We start from the raw sequence: 19310 nt of genomic DNA on the forward strand, positions 1-19310 counted from the left end.
ATGTTTTTGTAAGATACCCCCCCCCCCCTTCTCAACCCCTAATGAATGTGAAAAATTGGCAACATCTAACTAATGGTGCTGATCTGTCCCATCATTTGGAATTGAGGAACTGAGTCTTGGGTCTACACACCGAATTGTGTGAGACATGGACTCATTTTGACATTAGATCACTGTTGAGGTTTAAAAAATCATTATTATTTATGATACTGGGCTCTGTTATTTTCTAAGACACTTCTTTGTTGTTCTAAAATGTGAGGAATCAGTTGTTGTGAATCGTAATGGTTTTTCATTTTTTTACCCGGTTACTACTTTGCTTAATTGTCATTGGTCAGATCTTGTTAATTAGTTGAGTTGCGAAAGGACATAGTTGAGTTGGTGCTTGGCTGCAAATGTGGCCAGTTCATCATTAAATCTGCAGAACAGTAATCTGTCTCCGTCTAGTGTTTCTACATAGAGTCATCCATCCATCTTTTGAAGAACCCCTCAAACTACAGAGCTATGACTTTATGCCAGTCTCTGTGCCTGTCTCTCCCTGTGTTCCAGAACACTCCAGTGGGCACCTCAGTGTACCAGGTGAATGCCACAGACCCAGACCAAGGCACAGGGGGAAGTGTGCTCTTCTCCTTCCAGCCCCCCTCTCCCTTTTTCTCCATCGATGGAGCCCGTGGTACGGTCACTGTCACCAGGGCTCTGGACTACGAGACCACCTCAGCCTACCAGCTCACTGTCAATGCCACGGTGAGGGGACACACAAAATACACATAAACTTACACAAACAGTTTTTATAAAGTAACAAGCATTATTTTATAAAGTAACAAGGCAGGATTGTGTTCAGTAGGGCAGTAGCATAATGTTTTTTTTTTATGAAAAGGAGCAAGTCCAGGTAATCCCTCCCTGTTTCAGTCTGTTTTCTTCCTAATGTACATGACCGTGGTGTGACCATGCTTGTGTGTGTCTGTTATCTCCATCAGGACCAGGATAAGAAGCGGCCTCTATCCAGTCTGTCTAACTTGGCCATCACCATCACTGATGTCCAGGACATGGACCCCATCTTCACCAACCTGCCCTACAGCACCAACATAGAGGAGGACGCCCCACCGGTCAGTAATCTTCCTCCTCTTATCCTTCCTTTCTCTACTTCTTCATCTCCTCCCCCACATTTTCTTCTCCCCTTACATGCCCTACTGCACCAACACAGAGGACTCCTACTTGCCGGTCAGTAACACGCTGTCTCATCAGTTTATACATACTATATACATTTTACGGACACAGTATATTCTACATTACTTATCTTTTGTTTGTTTTAATCCCATCCTTCAGCTACCCTCAACCCCTCCCATCTATCTCTGAACACCATCCAGTTTTGATTTCTATTTTCTATATATTTTTCAGCTGGGATGTGATGTTTCACAAAAGCTCAGAAACTATCTATTCTCATAGTTTCTACAGATTGTAAATTAAAGATAATTTTTTTTGCTAAGAGTATTATTATATTATTGATCGATTGACTATGAGTTTTCAGATCACCCAGCAGTTAGCTCCAGGTAAATGTTGCAATTCTTCAGCCATTCCTTAACCTGCGACTAAAAACAAGCTACATATGGACAGTATCAAAACAAATGATCTAACGATTGTCTCTGAGTGTTGAATCCGGCGTTGTCTTGTGTATCAGTTCATAAACCATGTGCCATGAAATAGGTACATTGAAAATCTCTTCCCAAATATTTTGCAATCTGTATGGCACAGCTGTACATATTTTGGTCCTTAAATGAAACTGGTATACTTTTTTATTTATCACAATTTTCTTTAACCAATGTTGGTCTTTAATGCAGGGCCGACAGACAAGTTCCTTACTTTCTCCCCCTTCCACTTGGCTCTTCCATTTTTTTGCGGTAATGCTGCAATTAGTTGGTTGTAATTTTGGATATAGCAGACATTTCCATTTATTTTTGTTAGCTGCATGTGTGACATAACTCAACCAGTCCTATTTATGATATAATTTACAAAGATTATACTGTTTTAAAAATGTTTTATCCCAAAATAATGAGTATATTTGATAATAATTAGTATAAATAATTAGTATAATTAGTATATATAAATAAATATATTTGAGTTTAACCATAATATTTGTTGTAATATTTGTTCTGTCTTTTCCGGTGGATTAAACTGAAATTACAACCAACTTTCTATTGCTTGTTTTAAAAATAGCAATATTTTGGAGATTATTTCACTTTCAAATAACCAAAAGTGAGAGGTTGTAATCTGAATAAAGGGAAAAAGGCCATTCTTGAACACGGGGTGAGCCATTCTTGTTAATCTGCTAGAGAACGAGTTTGGATTTAAGTATAGCTTTTGTATGACTGAAGCCTTTAGTGAGAGGTCTAATCCTTTAATTTGTAATCATTTCTGCCCTCCAAATTCATATTCATTTTATAAATAGGCCCGTTTAATTTTGTCTGGCTTGCCATTCCAAATAAAATGGAATATTTTCTGCTCATATAATTTAAAAAACAAGTTGTTAGGTGTAGGCAGGGCCATAAGCAATTAAGTAAACTGGGATATGACTAAAGAGTTAATCAGGGTGATTTTTCCACAAATAGACAGGTATTTTCCTTTCCACTGTAGCAAGATCTTATCTATTTTTGCTAACTTTTTATTAAAATGTATTGTAGTGACAACATTTCTTTCTTTCATGATATGAATACAGAGTATGTCCACTTTACCGTCACACCATTTTATTGGTAAACTACACGGTAATGTAAAAGTTGTATTTTTTAGTGATCCAATACGTAATATAGTACACTTATCATAATTTGGTTGTAATCATTATTTACATAAGTATTCAGACCCTTTGCTATGAGACTCAAAATTGAGCTCAGGTGCATCCTGATTCAATTGATCATCCTTGAGATGTTTCTATAACTTGATTGGTGTCCACCTGTGGTAAATTCAAATTATTTGACATGATTTGGAAAGGCACACAGTCTATATAAGGTCCCACAGTTGACAGTGCATATCAGAGCAACAACCAAGCCATGAGGTCGAAGGACTTGTCTGTAGAGCTCCGAGACAGGACTGTGTTGAGGGACAGATCTGGGGAAGGGTACCAAAAAATGTATGCAGCATTGAAGGTCCCCAAGAACACAGTGGCCTCCATCATTCTTAAATGGAAGAAGTCTGGAACCCAAGACGCTTCCTAGAGCTGGCTGCCCGGCCAAACTGAGCAATTGGGGGAGAAGTGGCTTGGTCAGGGAGGTGACCAAGAAGCCGATGGTCACTCTGACAGAGCTCAGAGTTCCTCTGTGGAGATGGAAGAACCTTCCAGAAGGACAACCATCTCTGCAGCACTCCACCAATCAGGCCTTTATGGTAGAGTGACCAGACCAAAGCCACTCCTCAGTAAAAGGCACATGACAGCCCACTTGGAGTTTGCCAAAAGGCACCTTAAGACTCTCAGACAATGATAAACAAGATGCTCTGGTCTGATGAAACCAAGATTGAACTTTTTGACCTGAATGCCAAGCTTCACGTCTGGAGGAAACCCGGCACCATCCCTAACGTGAAGCATGGTGCTGGCAGCATCATGCTGTGGTGATGTTTTTCAGCAGCAGGGACTGGAAGATTAGTCAGGATCGAGGGAAAGATGAACGGAGCAAAGTACAGAGAGAATCTTGATGAAACCTACTCCAGAGCGCTCAGGACCTCCGACTGGGGTGAAGGTTCACCTTCCAACAGGACAACGACCCTAAGCACACAGCCAAGACAACGCAGGAGTGGCTTCAGGACAAGTCTCTGAATGTCCTTGAATGGACCAGCCAAACCCTAACTTGAACCCGATTGAACATCTCTGGAGAGACCTGAAAATATCTGTGCAGCAACACTCCCAATCCAACCTGACAGAGCTTGAGAGGATCTTCAGAGAAGAATGGGAGAAACTTCCCAAATACAGGTGTGCCAAGCTTGTAGTGTCATACCCAAGAAGACTTGAGGCTGTAATAGCTGCCAATGGTGCTTCAACATAGTACTGAGTACAGGGTCTGAATACTTATGTAAATGTGAAATTTTTTATATATATTTTTTATGTCATTATGGGGTATTTTGTGTAGATTGATGAGGGGGAAAAACAATGTAATCCATTTTAGAATAAGGCTGTAACGTAACAAAATGTGGAAAAAGTAAAGGGGTCTGTATACTTTCCGAATGCACTGTAAATTCCAGTTGTACCTTATCAAAAGCCTTTTCAAAGTCAGCTATAAATTTCATAATGTTCGATTGTTTCCAGTACTTGTCTAAAATGAACTCCAATGTATCGTCCATGTAAAAAACCTGTCTGATAAGGATGTATAATATCCTACAAAACCATTTTAATTCTTTGCGCTATGCATTTTGCTAGAATTGTTGCATCACAACACTGAAGTGTAAGGGGCCTCAAATTTTTTCATGGACTATATCTTTATATTTACCACCTGGGTCCTGTTTCAGTAATAGTGAAATCAAACCTTCTTGTTGAGTATATGATAATCTACCATTTTTATAGGAGTGGGTAAAACATGCTAATAATGGTCTTCTGAGTACATCAAAAAAGGTTTGATATACCTCAACTGGTATGCCATCCAGCCCTAGAGTTTTCCCAGACTTAAAGGCTTTAATTGCATCAAGAAGTTCCTCCTCTGTAATGTGGCCTTCACATGAGTCTTTCTGTACAGCTGATTATTTTACATTATTATAATTTATTTATGTTATTTTGTGTAATTTTTACCCCCTTTTTCGTGATTACGATCTTGTCTCATCGCTGCAACTCCCCAACTGGCTCGGGAGAGGCAAAGGTCGAGTCTTCCGTCCTCCGAAACATGACCCACCAAAACGCGCTTCTTAACACCCGTTTGGTTAACCCAGAAGCCAGCTGCACCAATGTGTCGGAGGAAACACCGTTCAACTGACGACAGCCTGTAGGCGCTCGCCACAAGGAGTCGCTAGAGTGCGATGAGCCAAGTAAAGACAAACCCTCTCCTATCCTGGACGACGCCGAGCCAATTGTGCGCCGCCCAATGGGAATCCCGGTCACGGCCGGTAATGACACAGCCTGGGATCGAACCCCAGACTGTAGTGACGCCGCAACACTGTGATGCAGTGCCTTAGACGGCTGTGCCACTCGGGAGGCTAATTTTACATTATTAATAGAAAAAAAAAAATGTGTGTGTGTGTATATGTCTCTCTGTGTTTCTGGAGATGGAGGAAACTGAAACAAAAACACATGCTTAAAGTACTTTGCTTCCTCTTTCAAATAGTGTTTGGTGAATCATGGTATGTATGTATGGTTTCCCCCATATTCCATCCAATTCGCTTAATTTCTTATAATATATTACACTTGATCTTTCTTGAATACGTTCCTCCAGTTTATTTTGTTTTTCTGTGCCTCTATGGTACAGTTTTTATTGCTACCGATCTGTTAGTCCCTCTATTTCCTTTGTTAATAATATTATGAACTCTTTTGACCTAAATTGCTTTTGTTTTAAAGATGATTTTTGAATTGCATGGCCTCTAAAGGCACATTTAAAAGTGTCCCCTTTACTTTACTTTACTTTACCGCCTCTCCTTTCCCTCTCTCCTGGCCAGACTGGCTAAACTCAGTCAATTTGGGAAATCTCTCTCTCTCTCTCTCTCTCTCTCTCTCTCTCTCTCTCTCTCTCTCTCTCTCTCTCTCTCTCTCTCTCTCTCTCTCTCTCTCTCTCTCTCTCTCTCTCTCTCTCTCTCTCTCTCTCTCTCTCTCTCTCTCTCTCTCTCTTCTCTCTCTCTCTCTCTCTCTCTCTCTCTCTCTCTCTCTCTCTCTCTCTCTCTCTCTCTCTCTCTCTCTCTCTCTCTCTCTCTCTCTCTCTCTCTCTCTCTCTCTCTCTCCTCCCCCCCTCCCAGGTCCCCACAGATGCATTTACATTGTGCTTCCTCCATTGTGAGGCCTCTATCAAAGGTCATCCAGGCCAGGATTTATCTCTGAGACCCACAGGAGATTTACTCACCGTGTCACCACCCCATCTGCCCAGACTGCTGGGCTAGAAAGGGAGGGGCAGTGTGTGTGTCCCCTCTCTCATTTCTATCTCTGTCCCCTCTCTTACAGTACCCCCTCTCACTCCCTTCCTCTGTGTGTGTGTGTGTGTGTGTCTGTGTCTGTGTCTGTGTGTATCCATATTGACTGTGCTCATGCTGCTTAGAGTTTTACTAAATGGGGTCTGTGTTCTAGCTCATGTTAATGGTTGTTCACTAATACATGACGTTTCTCACTCCCTCTCGCTGTCCCCTCTATCACACCCTCTCTTACTCCCTCCCTCTGTCCCCTTTCTAATTGCACTACCCAGTCCCTCTCTCTTACCCTCTTACTCGAACCATCACCCTCTCTCTCTGTCCCCTCCTTCACTCCATTCCTCCCTCTGTCCCCTTTCTAACTGCTCTCCCCTGTTCCTCTCTCTTCTCCATCTCCCTCTCTGTCCTCTCTCTCTGTCCTTCTCCTCCTACGTTCCCTCACCTCCTCTCTCTGTCCCCCTCTTCTGCTCTCCGTCCCGTCTCTCACTCCCTCTCTCATTCCCTCCCTCATTCCCTCTCCTCCCTTACTCTCTCCCTCCCTCTCTCTGTCCCCCCGCTAACTGAACTATCCTGTCCCTCTCTCTTACCCTCTCTTACTCCACCACTCTCTGTCCCCTTCCCTCACTCCTTATATTTTACTCCCCCCTCTCTTGCCCTTCTTCCCATCTCCCTCACTCCCTCTCTCTGTCCCCTTTCCAACTGCCCTACCCCATCCCTCTCACTATCCCCCTCTCCCCCCTCTCTCCCTCTCTCTGCCCATTCACTCCCTCTTTCTCTATCCCCCTCTCCTACTCCCTCGCTCTGTACGATCTCTGTCCCTCTCTTTGTCCCCTCCCCACACCACACGACTACATCCCTCTCCTAGTACCCTCTATGCGGTGCGGTAGTGAAATGTCAAGTGCTACATTTGCATGCATATCAACGGGGTGTGACAGTGGCGACGCCTGGTGTCTCCCAGACTCACCGATTCATCAGCTGTCACAGCGAAGGTCAGGGGGAGAGAAAGAGAGTGGGAGGAAGAGGTAGAGGGAAGAGACGAGGGAGAGAGAGAGGAGGGAGAAAGGGAGAAAGGAGGTGGGGGAAAGAGGAGATAGGGAGAAGGGAAGAAGAGAGGGAGGGGGAGAAAGGGAGAAAGAGGGGGAGGGAGAGAAAGGAAGAGAGAGTGGGAGAGAGAGAAGGGAAGGGAGAAGGGGGGGCAGAGGGAAAGTGGGGCTCACAGAGTTTCTTGTCTTCATGGAGAGCTACTGGATGGGTTTGGCTTTTGCTCAAGCCCTACACTAACACACCTGATTCAGCTAATGTAGGTCCTGAGTAGCTGATTAGTAGCTGATTAGTAGAATCAGGCATGTTAGAATAGAATTGGAACTAAATCCTGCACACCCAGTAGCTCTCTCACACACACACACACACACACACGCACGCACACGCACACGCACACGCACGCACACACACACACACACAGCCATCCAACCATCCACCCACCCACACTTGCCCCTCTGTGGCCTGATAGTGATGTGATGAACTGGATAACAAAAGCACTTAGCTACAGTGCTGCTGAAATACAGACAGACATCCACTATGCTGTACACACACTATTCTTACACACAGTCCTGCACTAACATCATATTCTAACTGGTATCTGTCATTTTCAGTTTGCTAGTTGTTATTTCTGGTGGGTTTCATAACACTGTCTTTTTAACAATTCAATAATGATGAGACGGGTGACAGTAATCAGTTCAACAAATTATCTAGAACGTGCTCATCTCAACACATAGAACCCCCATGATGCTCTGTGGCACAACCCGAGTACATCACATCTCCTCCCTTCCTACTTTATTTATCCCCATTATGAACAACAGTCCTGAGAAGATGACCATGAGCCCCTAGGTGATGACTGCTGGGCCAGGGTGTCACCCAGTAACAGTTTCGGACCACTCAAATAAAATAAAATAAAAGTCACAACTGTTGATTCTGTCAGTGTTGGTTTACTCAACAGTAACTTATCTGTGCGCTGTCTCCAGATGACGTCCTCTGCAGTAACAACATAGTAGTTACATGGGTGTTACTATGTAATTACATGGTATTAAGGTTGTAGCGCTATCAGTTATTACACAGTTGGAACAAGGAATGTGTAATTACACATCCACTTGTTGAACGCTATTTCACATGTGTAATTACTGATGTTATTACACATTTTCTTGTTCCACTATGTAAGTAATGTTTTGTAATTACACATTTGAAAGTCACCTTTGAATTACCATGTTAATAACTCAAACCAAAATCTGACCTTGTGTATGATGTCCATATTAGGACGCTCTCAGTCTCAGCAATAATTGCATCATTGTCAGTAGGACTTAAGTCATTCTCAGTAAGAGTTGAGTCGTTGTCAGTAGGAGTTGAGTCAATCTCAGTAATAGTTTAGTCAAGTTGCATTAGGAGTTGAGTCAGTGTCAGTAGGATTTAAGTCGATCTCAGTAAGAGTTTAAATCATTGTCAGAAGGAGTTAAGTCAAAATCAAATCAGATTTTATTTGTCACATGCGCTGAATACAACTACAACGGGTGTAGACGTGTGGAGGGATGTAGACAGCCATGAAGTCTACCATGAAATGCTTGTTCAAAAAAGTATTATAAAAATAGAAATAAATAGACAGAGGTGCTAGCAAACATTAGCTAGCTAGCTACTTAGCTACCTGAGCAGCGTGCTAAATCATCCAGCATAACTTCTGCATTCAAAAGTGAAACAAATTGCATAGAGAATTTACCCTCTCTCCTCTGTCAACATTGGTATCTTGTGAACAACGTTTATTTTGCGCAATCTCTTCTGTCTGGCCTTTGCACTTTTCTCATAGCCACGTCCATCATGATTCTTCACGACACACTGTCACATGATGTCAGTGTCAACACAACATTCTGGGGACGTCCCAGGTCATCTTTATTTCAATAGTGTTTCACAGATGGGCAGATCTCACAATATTTCAGAAGCCAGCGAACCACACCAATAATATGGCTTGAGATCTTGAGATGAAGCCTTCATTCCTGGAATAAATAAATGTACCAATGCATCATCAGGGTTTCAAACATGGGGCAAGACACATCATGGGAGTTGACCATTGGTCTGAAAACCAACCATTTCTGTTCCTGGGACAGAGCAACAATGCATCACACCCAAAAGAGAGAAAATAACTTATTGTTTAACTGTGCTACCATTGAAAATAAGGTTGCATGATGATACATAACAGTTCAATATTAAATGTATTAGTAAGTGCATTTACAAATGGTTAATAGCTGGAGGTAAATAGTGGCTCACTATTTGGCAAGCACTGACTAATTTGACCAATTTGTTAATGGTTTATAATACATTTACAAATGATTAAATTACTGTTAATAACGTAATTACAAACCCTTTATAAACCCTTTACAAATGGAACCTTACTGTAACGTGTTACCAGTAGGGTAGATCTCAGAAAGAGATGAATCATTGTCAGTAGGAGTTAAATCAGTGTCAGTAGAAGTTGAGTAGATCTCAGTAAGAGTTGAGTCATTGTCAGTAGGAGTTGAGTCGATCTCAGTAAGAGTTGAGTCATTCTCAGTAGGAGTTGAGTCAGCCTCAGTATGTGTTGCATCAGCCTCAGTAGGAATTTCCACAAAGACTCTCCTAGATCCCTTTCATTCTTTCCTCCTATTCTAGATCCTTTAATTCATCCCTTTCTTGCTTCCTTTCATGCTTTCCTACGTCCCTTTCGTCCTATACTAACTCTTTCCTTCCCTCCTTCTCTTCCCTCCCCTCTTTTGCTTCCCTAGCTGACTTTCTTCCTATCATTTCCCCTTTCCTGGCATCCTTAACCTAAATCCCTTTCCTCATCTCCTTTCATTTTCTAGCTTTTCCTTTCCTAATTTCCTTTCCAAGCTCTTTTCCTCTTAACCTTTCTAAGCTTCCTTTAATTATTCATTTCCCAGTTCCCTTTCCTCCTTTCCTAGCTTCCTATCCTCCTTTCCTAGCTTCCTATCCTCCTTTTCTAGCTCCCTTTCCTAAATACCTTAGGCAAGGAGAGTTCACATGTATGTGGTAGCGATTCAACAGCATCGGTAGATGTCAAACAGTAGTGGGCTTTAAAGCTGCAATCAGCAGTTGAAACAATAACAAAGTGTTTCACCACCTCGGTTTCGGTAAAAAGCTGAGGGATGGGGCTGGAGAAATGTTATCACTTTCAAATTCATAGACAGAGCAATAGATGCAAGGGCTGACCACCTATGATATCAAAATGATAGTTTTAACCATGTTTTGAGGCTATATAGCATTTGTTTACATTTCCTTTCTTTTCAAATAGTGGAGTAAAACAAGTTTATATTTTGGGTTCTGATGGGGTATGACAGTTGAATTTAGCTCATGAGGCATTTATAAATTATTTTCTTCAAGAATCAATAGTTAAGTATTATGGTGACCCTCTCTGTATGACCCATGTTACAATTCCCACCAAGTGGGTTAACCCTATTTGTGTGATGCATAGGGTGTTTGCCTTTAGAATATATTTTATCCAAAGTGACTTACATTAGTGAGTACGTACAGTGCATTCGGAAAGTATTCAGACCCTTTTGATTATTCCACATTTTGTTACGTTACAGCCTTATTCTAAAATGTATTAAATAATATTTTTTTCTCATCTATCTACACACAATACCCCATAATGATAAAGCAAAAATAGGTTTTTATACATTTTTGAAAATGTATAAAAAAAAAATAAAAAAAAAAATTATTTACATAAGTATTCAGGCACCTTGCTATGAGACTCAAAATTGAGCTCAGGTGCATCCTGAGCCATTGATCATCCTTGAGATGTTTCTACAACTTGATTGGAGTCCACCTGTGGTAAATTCAATTCATATGACATGATTTGGAAAGGCACACACCTGTCTATATAAGGTCCCACAGTTGACAGTGCATGTCAGAGCAAAAACCAAGCCATGAGGTGGAAGGAATTGTCCAAAGAGCTCCGAGACAGGATTGTGTCGAGGCACAGATCTGGAGAAGGGTACCAAAAAATGTCTGCAGCATTGAAGGTCCCCAAGAACACATTGGCTGCAATCGGGGGGAGAAGGGCCTTGGTCAGGGAGGTGACCAAGAACCCAATGATCACTCTGACAGAGCTCCAGAGTTCCTCTGTGGAGATGGGAGAACATTCCAGAAGGACAACCATCTCTGCAGCACTCCACCAATCAGGCCTTTATGGTACAGTGGCCAGACGGAAGCCACTCCTCAGTAAAAGGCATATGACAGCCCGCTTGGAGTTTGACAAAAGGCACCTGAAGGACTCAGACCATAAGAAAAAAGATTCTCTGGTCTGATGAAACCAAGACTGAACTCCATGGACGGAATGCCAAGCGTCACATCTTTGGAGGAAACCTGGCACCATCCCTACGGTGAAGCATGGTGGTGGCAGCATCATGCTGTGGGGATGTTTATCAGAGGCAGGGACTGGGAAAGATGAACATAGGGAAAGATGAACAGAGGGAAAGATGAACAGAGCAAAGTACAGAGAGATCCTTGATGAAAACCTGCTCCAGAGCGCTCAGGAACTCAGAATGGGGCGAAGGGTCACCTTCCAACAGTACAATGTCCCTAAGCACACAGCCAAGACAAAGCAGGAGTGGCTTCGCGACAAGTCTCTGAATGTCCTTGAGTGGCCAAGCCAGAGCCCGGACTTGAACCCGATCGAACATCTCAGGAGAGACCTGAAAATAGCTGTGCAGCGACGCTCCCAATGCTTACTTACAAGCCCTTAACGAACAATGCAGTTCAATAAATATAGTTAAGAAAATATTTATTAAATTAAATAAAGTAAAAAATTAAATAATAAGAAGAAAGTAACACAAGAAAATTACATAACAATAACGAGGCTATATACAGGGGGTATCTGTACCGAGTCAATGTGCAGGGGTACGGGTTAGTCGAGGTAATTTGTAAAGTGACTATGCATAGGTAATAAACAACGAGTAGCAGCAGTGTAAAAACAAAGGGGTCAATGTAAATAGTCCTGGTGGCCATTTTATTAATTGTTCAGCAGTCTTATAGCTTGGGGATAGAAGCTGTTAAGGAGCCTTTTGGTCCTAGACTTGGCGCTCCGGTACCGCTCTATGACTTGGGTGACTGGAGTCTTTGACAATTTTTGGGCCTTCCTCTGACACCGCCTAGTATATAGGTCCTGGATATCAGGAAGCTTGGCCCCAGTGATATACTGGGCCGTAAGCACTACCCTCTGTAACGCCTTACGGTCAGATGCCGAGCAGTTGCCATACCAGGCGGTGAAGCAACCAATCAGATTGCTCTCGATGTTGCAGCTGTAGAACCTTTTGAAGATCTGAGGACCCATGCCAAATCTTTTCAGTCTACTGAGGGGGAAAAGGTGTTGTCGTGCCCTCTTCACAACTGTCTTGGTGTGTTTGGACCATGATAGCTCGGTGGTGATGTGGACACCAACGAACTTGCAACTCTCAACCCGCTCCACTTCAGCCCCGTCAATGTTAATGGGGGCCTGTTCGGGCCTCCTTTTCCTATAGTCCACGATCAGCTCCTTTGTACTGCTCACATTGAGGGAGAGGTTGTTGTCCTGGCACCACACTGCCAGGTCTCTGACCTCCTCCCTATAGGCTGTCTCATCGTTGTCTTGTTAACAAGCTATAGTTTTGGCAAGTCGGTTAGGACATCTACTTTGTGCATGACACAAGTAATTTTTCCAACAATTGTTTACAGACAGATTATTTCACTTATAATTCACTGTATCACAATTCCAGTGGGTCAGAAGTTTACATACACTAAGTTGACTATGCCTTTAAACAGCCTGGAAAATTCCAGAAAATTATATCCTGGCTTTAGAAGCTTCTGATAGACTAATTGACATCATTTGAGTCAATTGGAGGTATACCTATGGATGTATTTCAATGCCTACCTTCAAACTCATTGCCTCTTTGCTTTACATCAAGGGAAAATCAAAAGAAATCAGCCAAGACCTCAGAAAAAAAATTGTAGACCTCCACAAGTCTGGTTCATCCTTGGGAGCAATTTCAAAACTCCTGAAGGTACCACATTCATCTGTACAAACAATAGTACGCAAGTATAAACACCATGGGACCACGCAGCCATCATACCGCATAGGAAGGAGACGCGTTATGTCTCCTAGAGATGAACGTACTTTGGTGTGAAAAGTGCAAATAAATACTAGAACAACAGCAAAGGACCTTGTGAAGATGCTGGAGGAAACAGGTACAAAAGTATCTATATCCACAGTAAAACAAGTCCTATATCGACATAACCTGAAAGGTCGCTCAGGAATGAAGAAGCCACTGCTCCAAAACCGCCATAAAAAAGCCAGACTACGGTTCGCAACTGCACATGGGGACAAAGATCGTACTTTTTGGAGAAATGTCCTCTGGTCTGATTAAACAAAAATAGAACCGTTTGGCCATAATGACCATCGTTATGTTTGGAGGAAAAAGGGGGTCGCTTGCAAGCCGAAGAACACCATCCCAACTGTGAAGCATGGGGGTGGCAGCATCATGCTGTGGGGGTGCTTTGCTGCAGGAGGGACTGGTGGACTTCACAAAATAGATGGCATCATGTGGATATATTGAAGCAACATCTCAAGACATCAGTCAGGAAGTTAAAGCTTGGTCGCAAATGGGTCTTCCAAATGGACAATGACCCCAAGCATGCTTCCAAAGTTGTGGCAAAATGGCTTAAGGACAACAAAGTCAAGGTATTGGAGTGGCCATCACAAAGCCCTGACCTCAATCCTATAGAAAGTTTGTGGACAGAACTGAAAAAGTGTGTGCGAGCAAGGAGGCCTACAAACCTGACTCAGTTACACAAGCTCTGTCAGGAGGAATGGGCCAAAATTCACCAAACTTATTGTGGGAAGCTTGTGGAAGGCAACCCAAAATGTTTGACCCAACTTAAGCAATTTAAAGGCAATGCTACCAAATACCAATTGAGTGTATGTACACTTCTGACCCACTGTGAATGTGATGAAAGAAATAAAAGTGAAATGAATAATTCTCGCTACTATTATTCTGACATTTCACATTCTGAAAATAAAGTGGTGATCCTGAATCCTAAAACAGGGATTTTTTCCTAGGATTAAATGTCAGGAATTGTGAAAAACTGAGTTTAAATGTATTTGGCTAAGGTGTATGTAAACTTCTGACTTCAACTGTATATTACAGCTAGAAATCAAAACTGGATGGTCTTCAGAGTTAGATGGGAGGGGTTGAAGATAGATGAAGGCTGGGACTAAAAACAAACAAAGATAACTAATGTCAAATATACTGTTCGTGAAATGTATGTACTGTGGTATGTACAGTGCATTCGGAAAGGATTCAGACCCCTTCACTTTTTCCACATTTTGTTACGTTACAGCCTTATTCTAAAATGTATTAAATTGTTTTTTCCCCCTCATCAATCTACTCACAATACCCCATAATGACGAAGCAATAACACGTTTAAAAAAAAAAAAGTATTACAAATAAAAAAACGGAAATATCACATTTACATAAGTATTCAGACCCTTTATTCATTACTTTGTTTACGCACCTTTGGCAGCGATTACAGCCTCGAGTCGTCTTGGGTATGACGCTACAAGCTTGGCACACATGTATTTGGGGAGTTTCTCCCATTAATCTCTGCAGATCCTATCAAGCTCTGTCAGGTTGGATGGGGAGTGTTGCTGCACAGCTATTTTCAGGTCTCTCCAGAGATGTTCGATTGGGTTCAAGTCCTGGCTCTTGCTGGGCCACTCAATGACATTCAGAGACTTGTCCCGAAGCGACTCCTGTGTTGTCTTTGCTGTGTGCTTAGGGTCGTTGTCTGAGGTCCTGAGCGCTCTGGAACAGGTTTTCATCAAGGATCTCTCTGTACTTTGCTCCGTTCATCTTTCCCTCAATCCTGACTAGTCTCACAGTCCCTACTGCTGAGAAACATCCCCACAGCATGATGCTGCCACCCACATGCTTCACCGTAGGGATGGTGCCAGGTTTCCTCCAAACGTGACGCTTGGCATTCAGGCCAAAATAGTTCAATCTTGGTTTCATCAGACCAGAGAATCTTGTTTCTCATGGCCTGAGAGTCTTTAGGTGCCTTTTGGCAAACCCCAAGAGGGCTTTCGTGTACCTTTTATTGAGGAGTGGCTTCCGTCTGGCCACTCTACCATAAAGGCTATATTGGTGGAGTGCTGCAGAGATGGTTGTCCTTCTGGAAGGTTCTCCTATTTCCACAGAGGAACTCTGGAGCTCTATCAGAGTGACCATTGGGTCACCTCCCTGACCAAGACCCTTCTCCCCCGATTGCTCAGTTTGGCCAGGCGGCCAGCTCTAGGAAAAGTCTTGGTGGTTCCAAACTTCTTCCATTTAAGAATGATGGAGGCCACTGTTTTCTTGGGGACCTTCAATGCTGCAGAAATGTGTTTGTACCCTTCCCCAGACCTGTGCCTCGACACAATCCTGTCTCGGAGCTCTACAGACAATTCCTTCCACCTCATGGCTTGGTTTTTGCTCTGACATGCACTGTCAACTGTGCGACCTTATATAGACAGGTGTGTGCCTTTCCAAATCATGTCCAATCAATTGAATATACCACAGGTGGACTCCAATCAAGTTGTAGAAACATCTCAAGGATGATCAATGGAAACAGGATGCACATGATCTCAATTTCGAGTCTCATAGCAAAGGGTCTGAATATTTATGTAAAAAGGTATTTCTGTTTTTTATTTAAATACATTGGTAAAAAAATCTAAAAACCTATTTTCGCTTTGTCATTATGGGGTATTGTGTGTAGATTGATGTGATTTATTATTATTTTTTAATCCATTTTAGAATAGGGCTGTAACGTAAGAAAATGTGGAAAAAGTCACTGAATAAGCTGGAAGTGGAAGCCTAAGTATTGTTGTCCATTAGTTTACTCCAATAAGGGGGAGGGGTGGTAGGGTTAGGGGAAATTAGGTAGGCTTGGCAGAGGTCAATTCTGCAGAACTTTTGGTCCCCAGCTAGGCCTGCGATAAGGTTGTCTGTGTTTTAGCGGATACTGCTCAGCGGACAATACAGGGTTAACTGTGACTTTAAAGTCTCCACATATCCTGATTCCACCATCCTTCCACCATCCTTCTTAAGGAATGGTATGATGGGTGTCGCCCATTCACTCACGCTGACCAGCTCCAGTACTTTGTTCTTGACTAAAGCGTCCAAGTCAGCCTCAACTTTTGGTGTGATAGCATAAGGTATAGGTTGTGCTTTCAGAAACATATAATGCTAAGCTTCGCTATAATGTATTTCATGCTACCCAGCTCTCCATTAAAGACTTCTCCATGTTTCTTTAAGATGACGGGCAGGCCTGTGTCTCCATGTATCATTCTACTCATTGAAGGCCAGTCCGGTGTGATTTTCTCTAGCCACGAATGTCCCAGTAGTGACATTTTATTTATCCTTTTATTACGTATTATTACGTAGAGTGGCAGCTTTTCAGTTTGTCGATTTAACTGAACTGTGACCTCAGTGATGCCTACATCTTATTACCTGGCCTCTCTGGCTGTAGATGGGTGCATAGTAAATTAAATGTATTTGGCCTCATTACACAAAAAAATATAGGCAGGCTCGTTCGATGTGACCCTTTTTACTCAACTGCTGAGCTTCTTTATTAGCTAGTTCCATGGACACACTGACTTCAATAGCCCTTGCCAAGGTCAGATTACTTTCAGTCAAGTCTCTTTTTTGTAGCTTCACTCCATAGCCCACATACTAGACTACCTCTTAAGGATCGCACCCTTTTTTCAATGTTCACCTAAAATGACATACCCAAATCTAACTGACTGTAGCTCAGGACCTGAAGTAAGGATATGCATATTCTTGATACCATTTGAAAGAAAACACTTTTAAGTTTGTGGAAATGTGAAATTAATGTAGGAGAATATAACACATTAGATCTGGTAAATGATAATGCAAACAAAAAAACATGCGTTTTCTTTTTTTATCATCTTTGAAATGCAAGAGAAAGGCCACAATATAATATTGCAGATTAGGCGCAATTTAGATTTTGCAGTGTGTGCAAAGTTTCAGATTGATCCAGTGAAGCATCGCAATACTGGACTATTTTGTATCAAGTCTGCCCAAATGTGCCGAATTGGTCAATTGATATATTTTCAAGTACATAACTATAGAGAACAATGATATGGTAATACAAAATGTAAGTTTACACACTCCCAGGAATGTCATACATGATGGATCATTAGCTTATACACTAACTTTCACACATCTAGATGGCCGGGCGGGGTGGGTGTGGAGCCAGAGACAGCAGGGGTTCAAACTGTAGAACTCAGTTCCTACATCTGAATATAAAAATGGATTTTATCAAACAAAATTATGCTACATTCTATCTCTGGGACCCTTAGGATGACAAATCAGAGCAAGATTACTGAATGTAAGTACAGTATTTACTTTCAGAGGTGAATGTGTCAAACCAGTTGCCGTGATAAGATTTTTGTTGTTGTGCACTCTCCTCAAACAATAGCATGGTATTCTTTCACTGTAATAGCTACTGTAATTTGGACAGTGCAGTTAGATTAACAAGAATTTAAGCTTTCTACCCATATAAGACATGTCTATATCCTGGAAAGTTCCATGATCTCGCCATCACGGTTGACAACTCTGTTGTGTCCTCCTCCCAGAGTGCAAAGAGCCTTGGCGTGACCCTGGACAACACCCTGTCGTTCTCCGCTAACATCAAGAGAGTGACCCGATCCTGTAGGTTCATGCTCTACAACATTTGGAGAGTACGACCCTGCCTTACACAGGAAGCTGCACAGGTCCTAATCCAGGCACTTGTCATCTCCCGTCTGGATTACTGCAACTCGCTGTTGGCTGGGCTCCCTGCCTGTGCCATTAAACCCCTACAACTCATCCAGAATGCCGCAGCCCGTCTGGTGTTCAACCTTCCCAAGTTCTCTCACATACCCCGCTCCTCTGCACACTCCACTGGCTTCCAGTTGAAGCTCCGATCTGCTACAAGACCATGGTGCTTGCCTACGGAGCTGTGAGGGGAACGGCACCTCCGTACCTTCAGGCTCTGATCAGTCCCTACACCCAAACGAGGACATTGCGTTCATCCACCTCTGGCCTGCTGGCCCCCCTACCTCTACGGAAGCACAGTTCCCGCTCAGCCCAGTCAAAACTGTTCACTGCTCTGGCACCCCAATGGTGGAAGAAGCTCCCTCACGACGCCAGGACAGCGGAGTCACTCACCACCTTCCGGAGACACTTGAAACAGCACCTCTTAAAGGAATACCTGGGATAGGTTAAAGTAATCCTTCTACCCCCCCTTACCCCACCCCCCAATTTTTTTTTTTGTAAAGTGGTTATCCCACTGGCTATAAGGTGAATGCACCAATTTGTAAGTCGCTCTGGATAAGAGCGTCTGCTAAATGATGTAAATGTAAATGTAATTCTGTATGTGAGCTCCACTGCTCAAGACTTTCATCAAACTGTCCAATGTTTGAAAAATTCCAACCATTTTAAGTTTCTCAATAAGCTCCTGATTCTCACTCTCAATATTGTTCTCAACCACGGCAACGTTATGTTCTGCGACTATAATATTTTCCTCAATCATGTGATCTTCATTCACTTCACTCACTGGCGTTTCATCTTCAAGTTTTTAATTCCAAAGTTCGTCTTCACAGTTGAATAAATGTCGTTTCCTTTCCTCTTCCTTTACTCCTCCCTTTTTTATCACATTGTTTTCCCGCTCCAAAGTCTGTCTCAAATCCTTTTCTGCAGTCCATGACGATGCTAACTCTCCATCTTAGCTAGCTCGACTATGCACTTGCCTCTGCTAGCAATACACTGTGCTAACATTAGCCTAGACTGTACCAAGGAAAATAACAGTTTTAAACTTAAAAATAAAATCTACTTCTTCCAGACAGAATAGTTACCGAAGGTTCAGTCTTACTCGTCGCCAATCTTTTGTTATGTCTCTTAGGTTTCATAACCACGTCTTATAACAATTCAATAATGATGAGACGGGAGACAGCAATCAGTTCAACCATTCATCTAGAACATGCTCATCTCAACGCATAGAACCCCCACAACCCCAATACACCACACTAGTGTTTGCCTGTGATAAGCCTTGGGGCTAGATTGCCTGAGTGGGTGTCAACTGTCCTCAAGGCCGCTGACATTTACTCATCAACGGATATCAAA

The 19310-nt window shown here is 42.5% G+C and overlaps 1 protein-coding gene across 1 annotated transcript in view; it reads left to right on the forward strand.

The window, feature by feature from the left end:
- cdh23 (cadherin-related 23) overlaps positions 1-19310 on the forward strand; it is a gene marked incomplete at both ends in the record, with an annotated part of 695931 nt that overhangs the window by 260926 nt on the left and 415695 nt on the right. Inside the window, 2 exons of the mRNA XM_084153635.1 lie at positions 544-738; positions 972-1100. Of these exons, the coding sequence (XP_084009761.1) occupies positions 544-738; positions 972-1100 (324 nt within the window). The remainder of the gene's footprint in view (positions 1-543; positions 739-971; positions 1101-19310) is intronic.

Source organism: Coregonus lavaretus (genome assembly GCF_964263955.1).
Source record: "Coregonus lavaretus genome assembly, chromosome: 36".
Lineage (NCBI taxonomy): Eukaryota > Metazoa > Chordata > Actinopteri > Salmoniformes > Salmonidae > Coregonus > Coregonus lavaretus.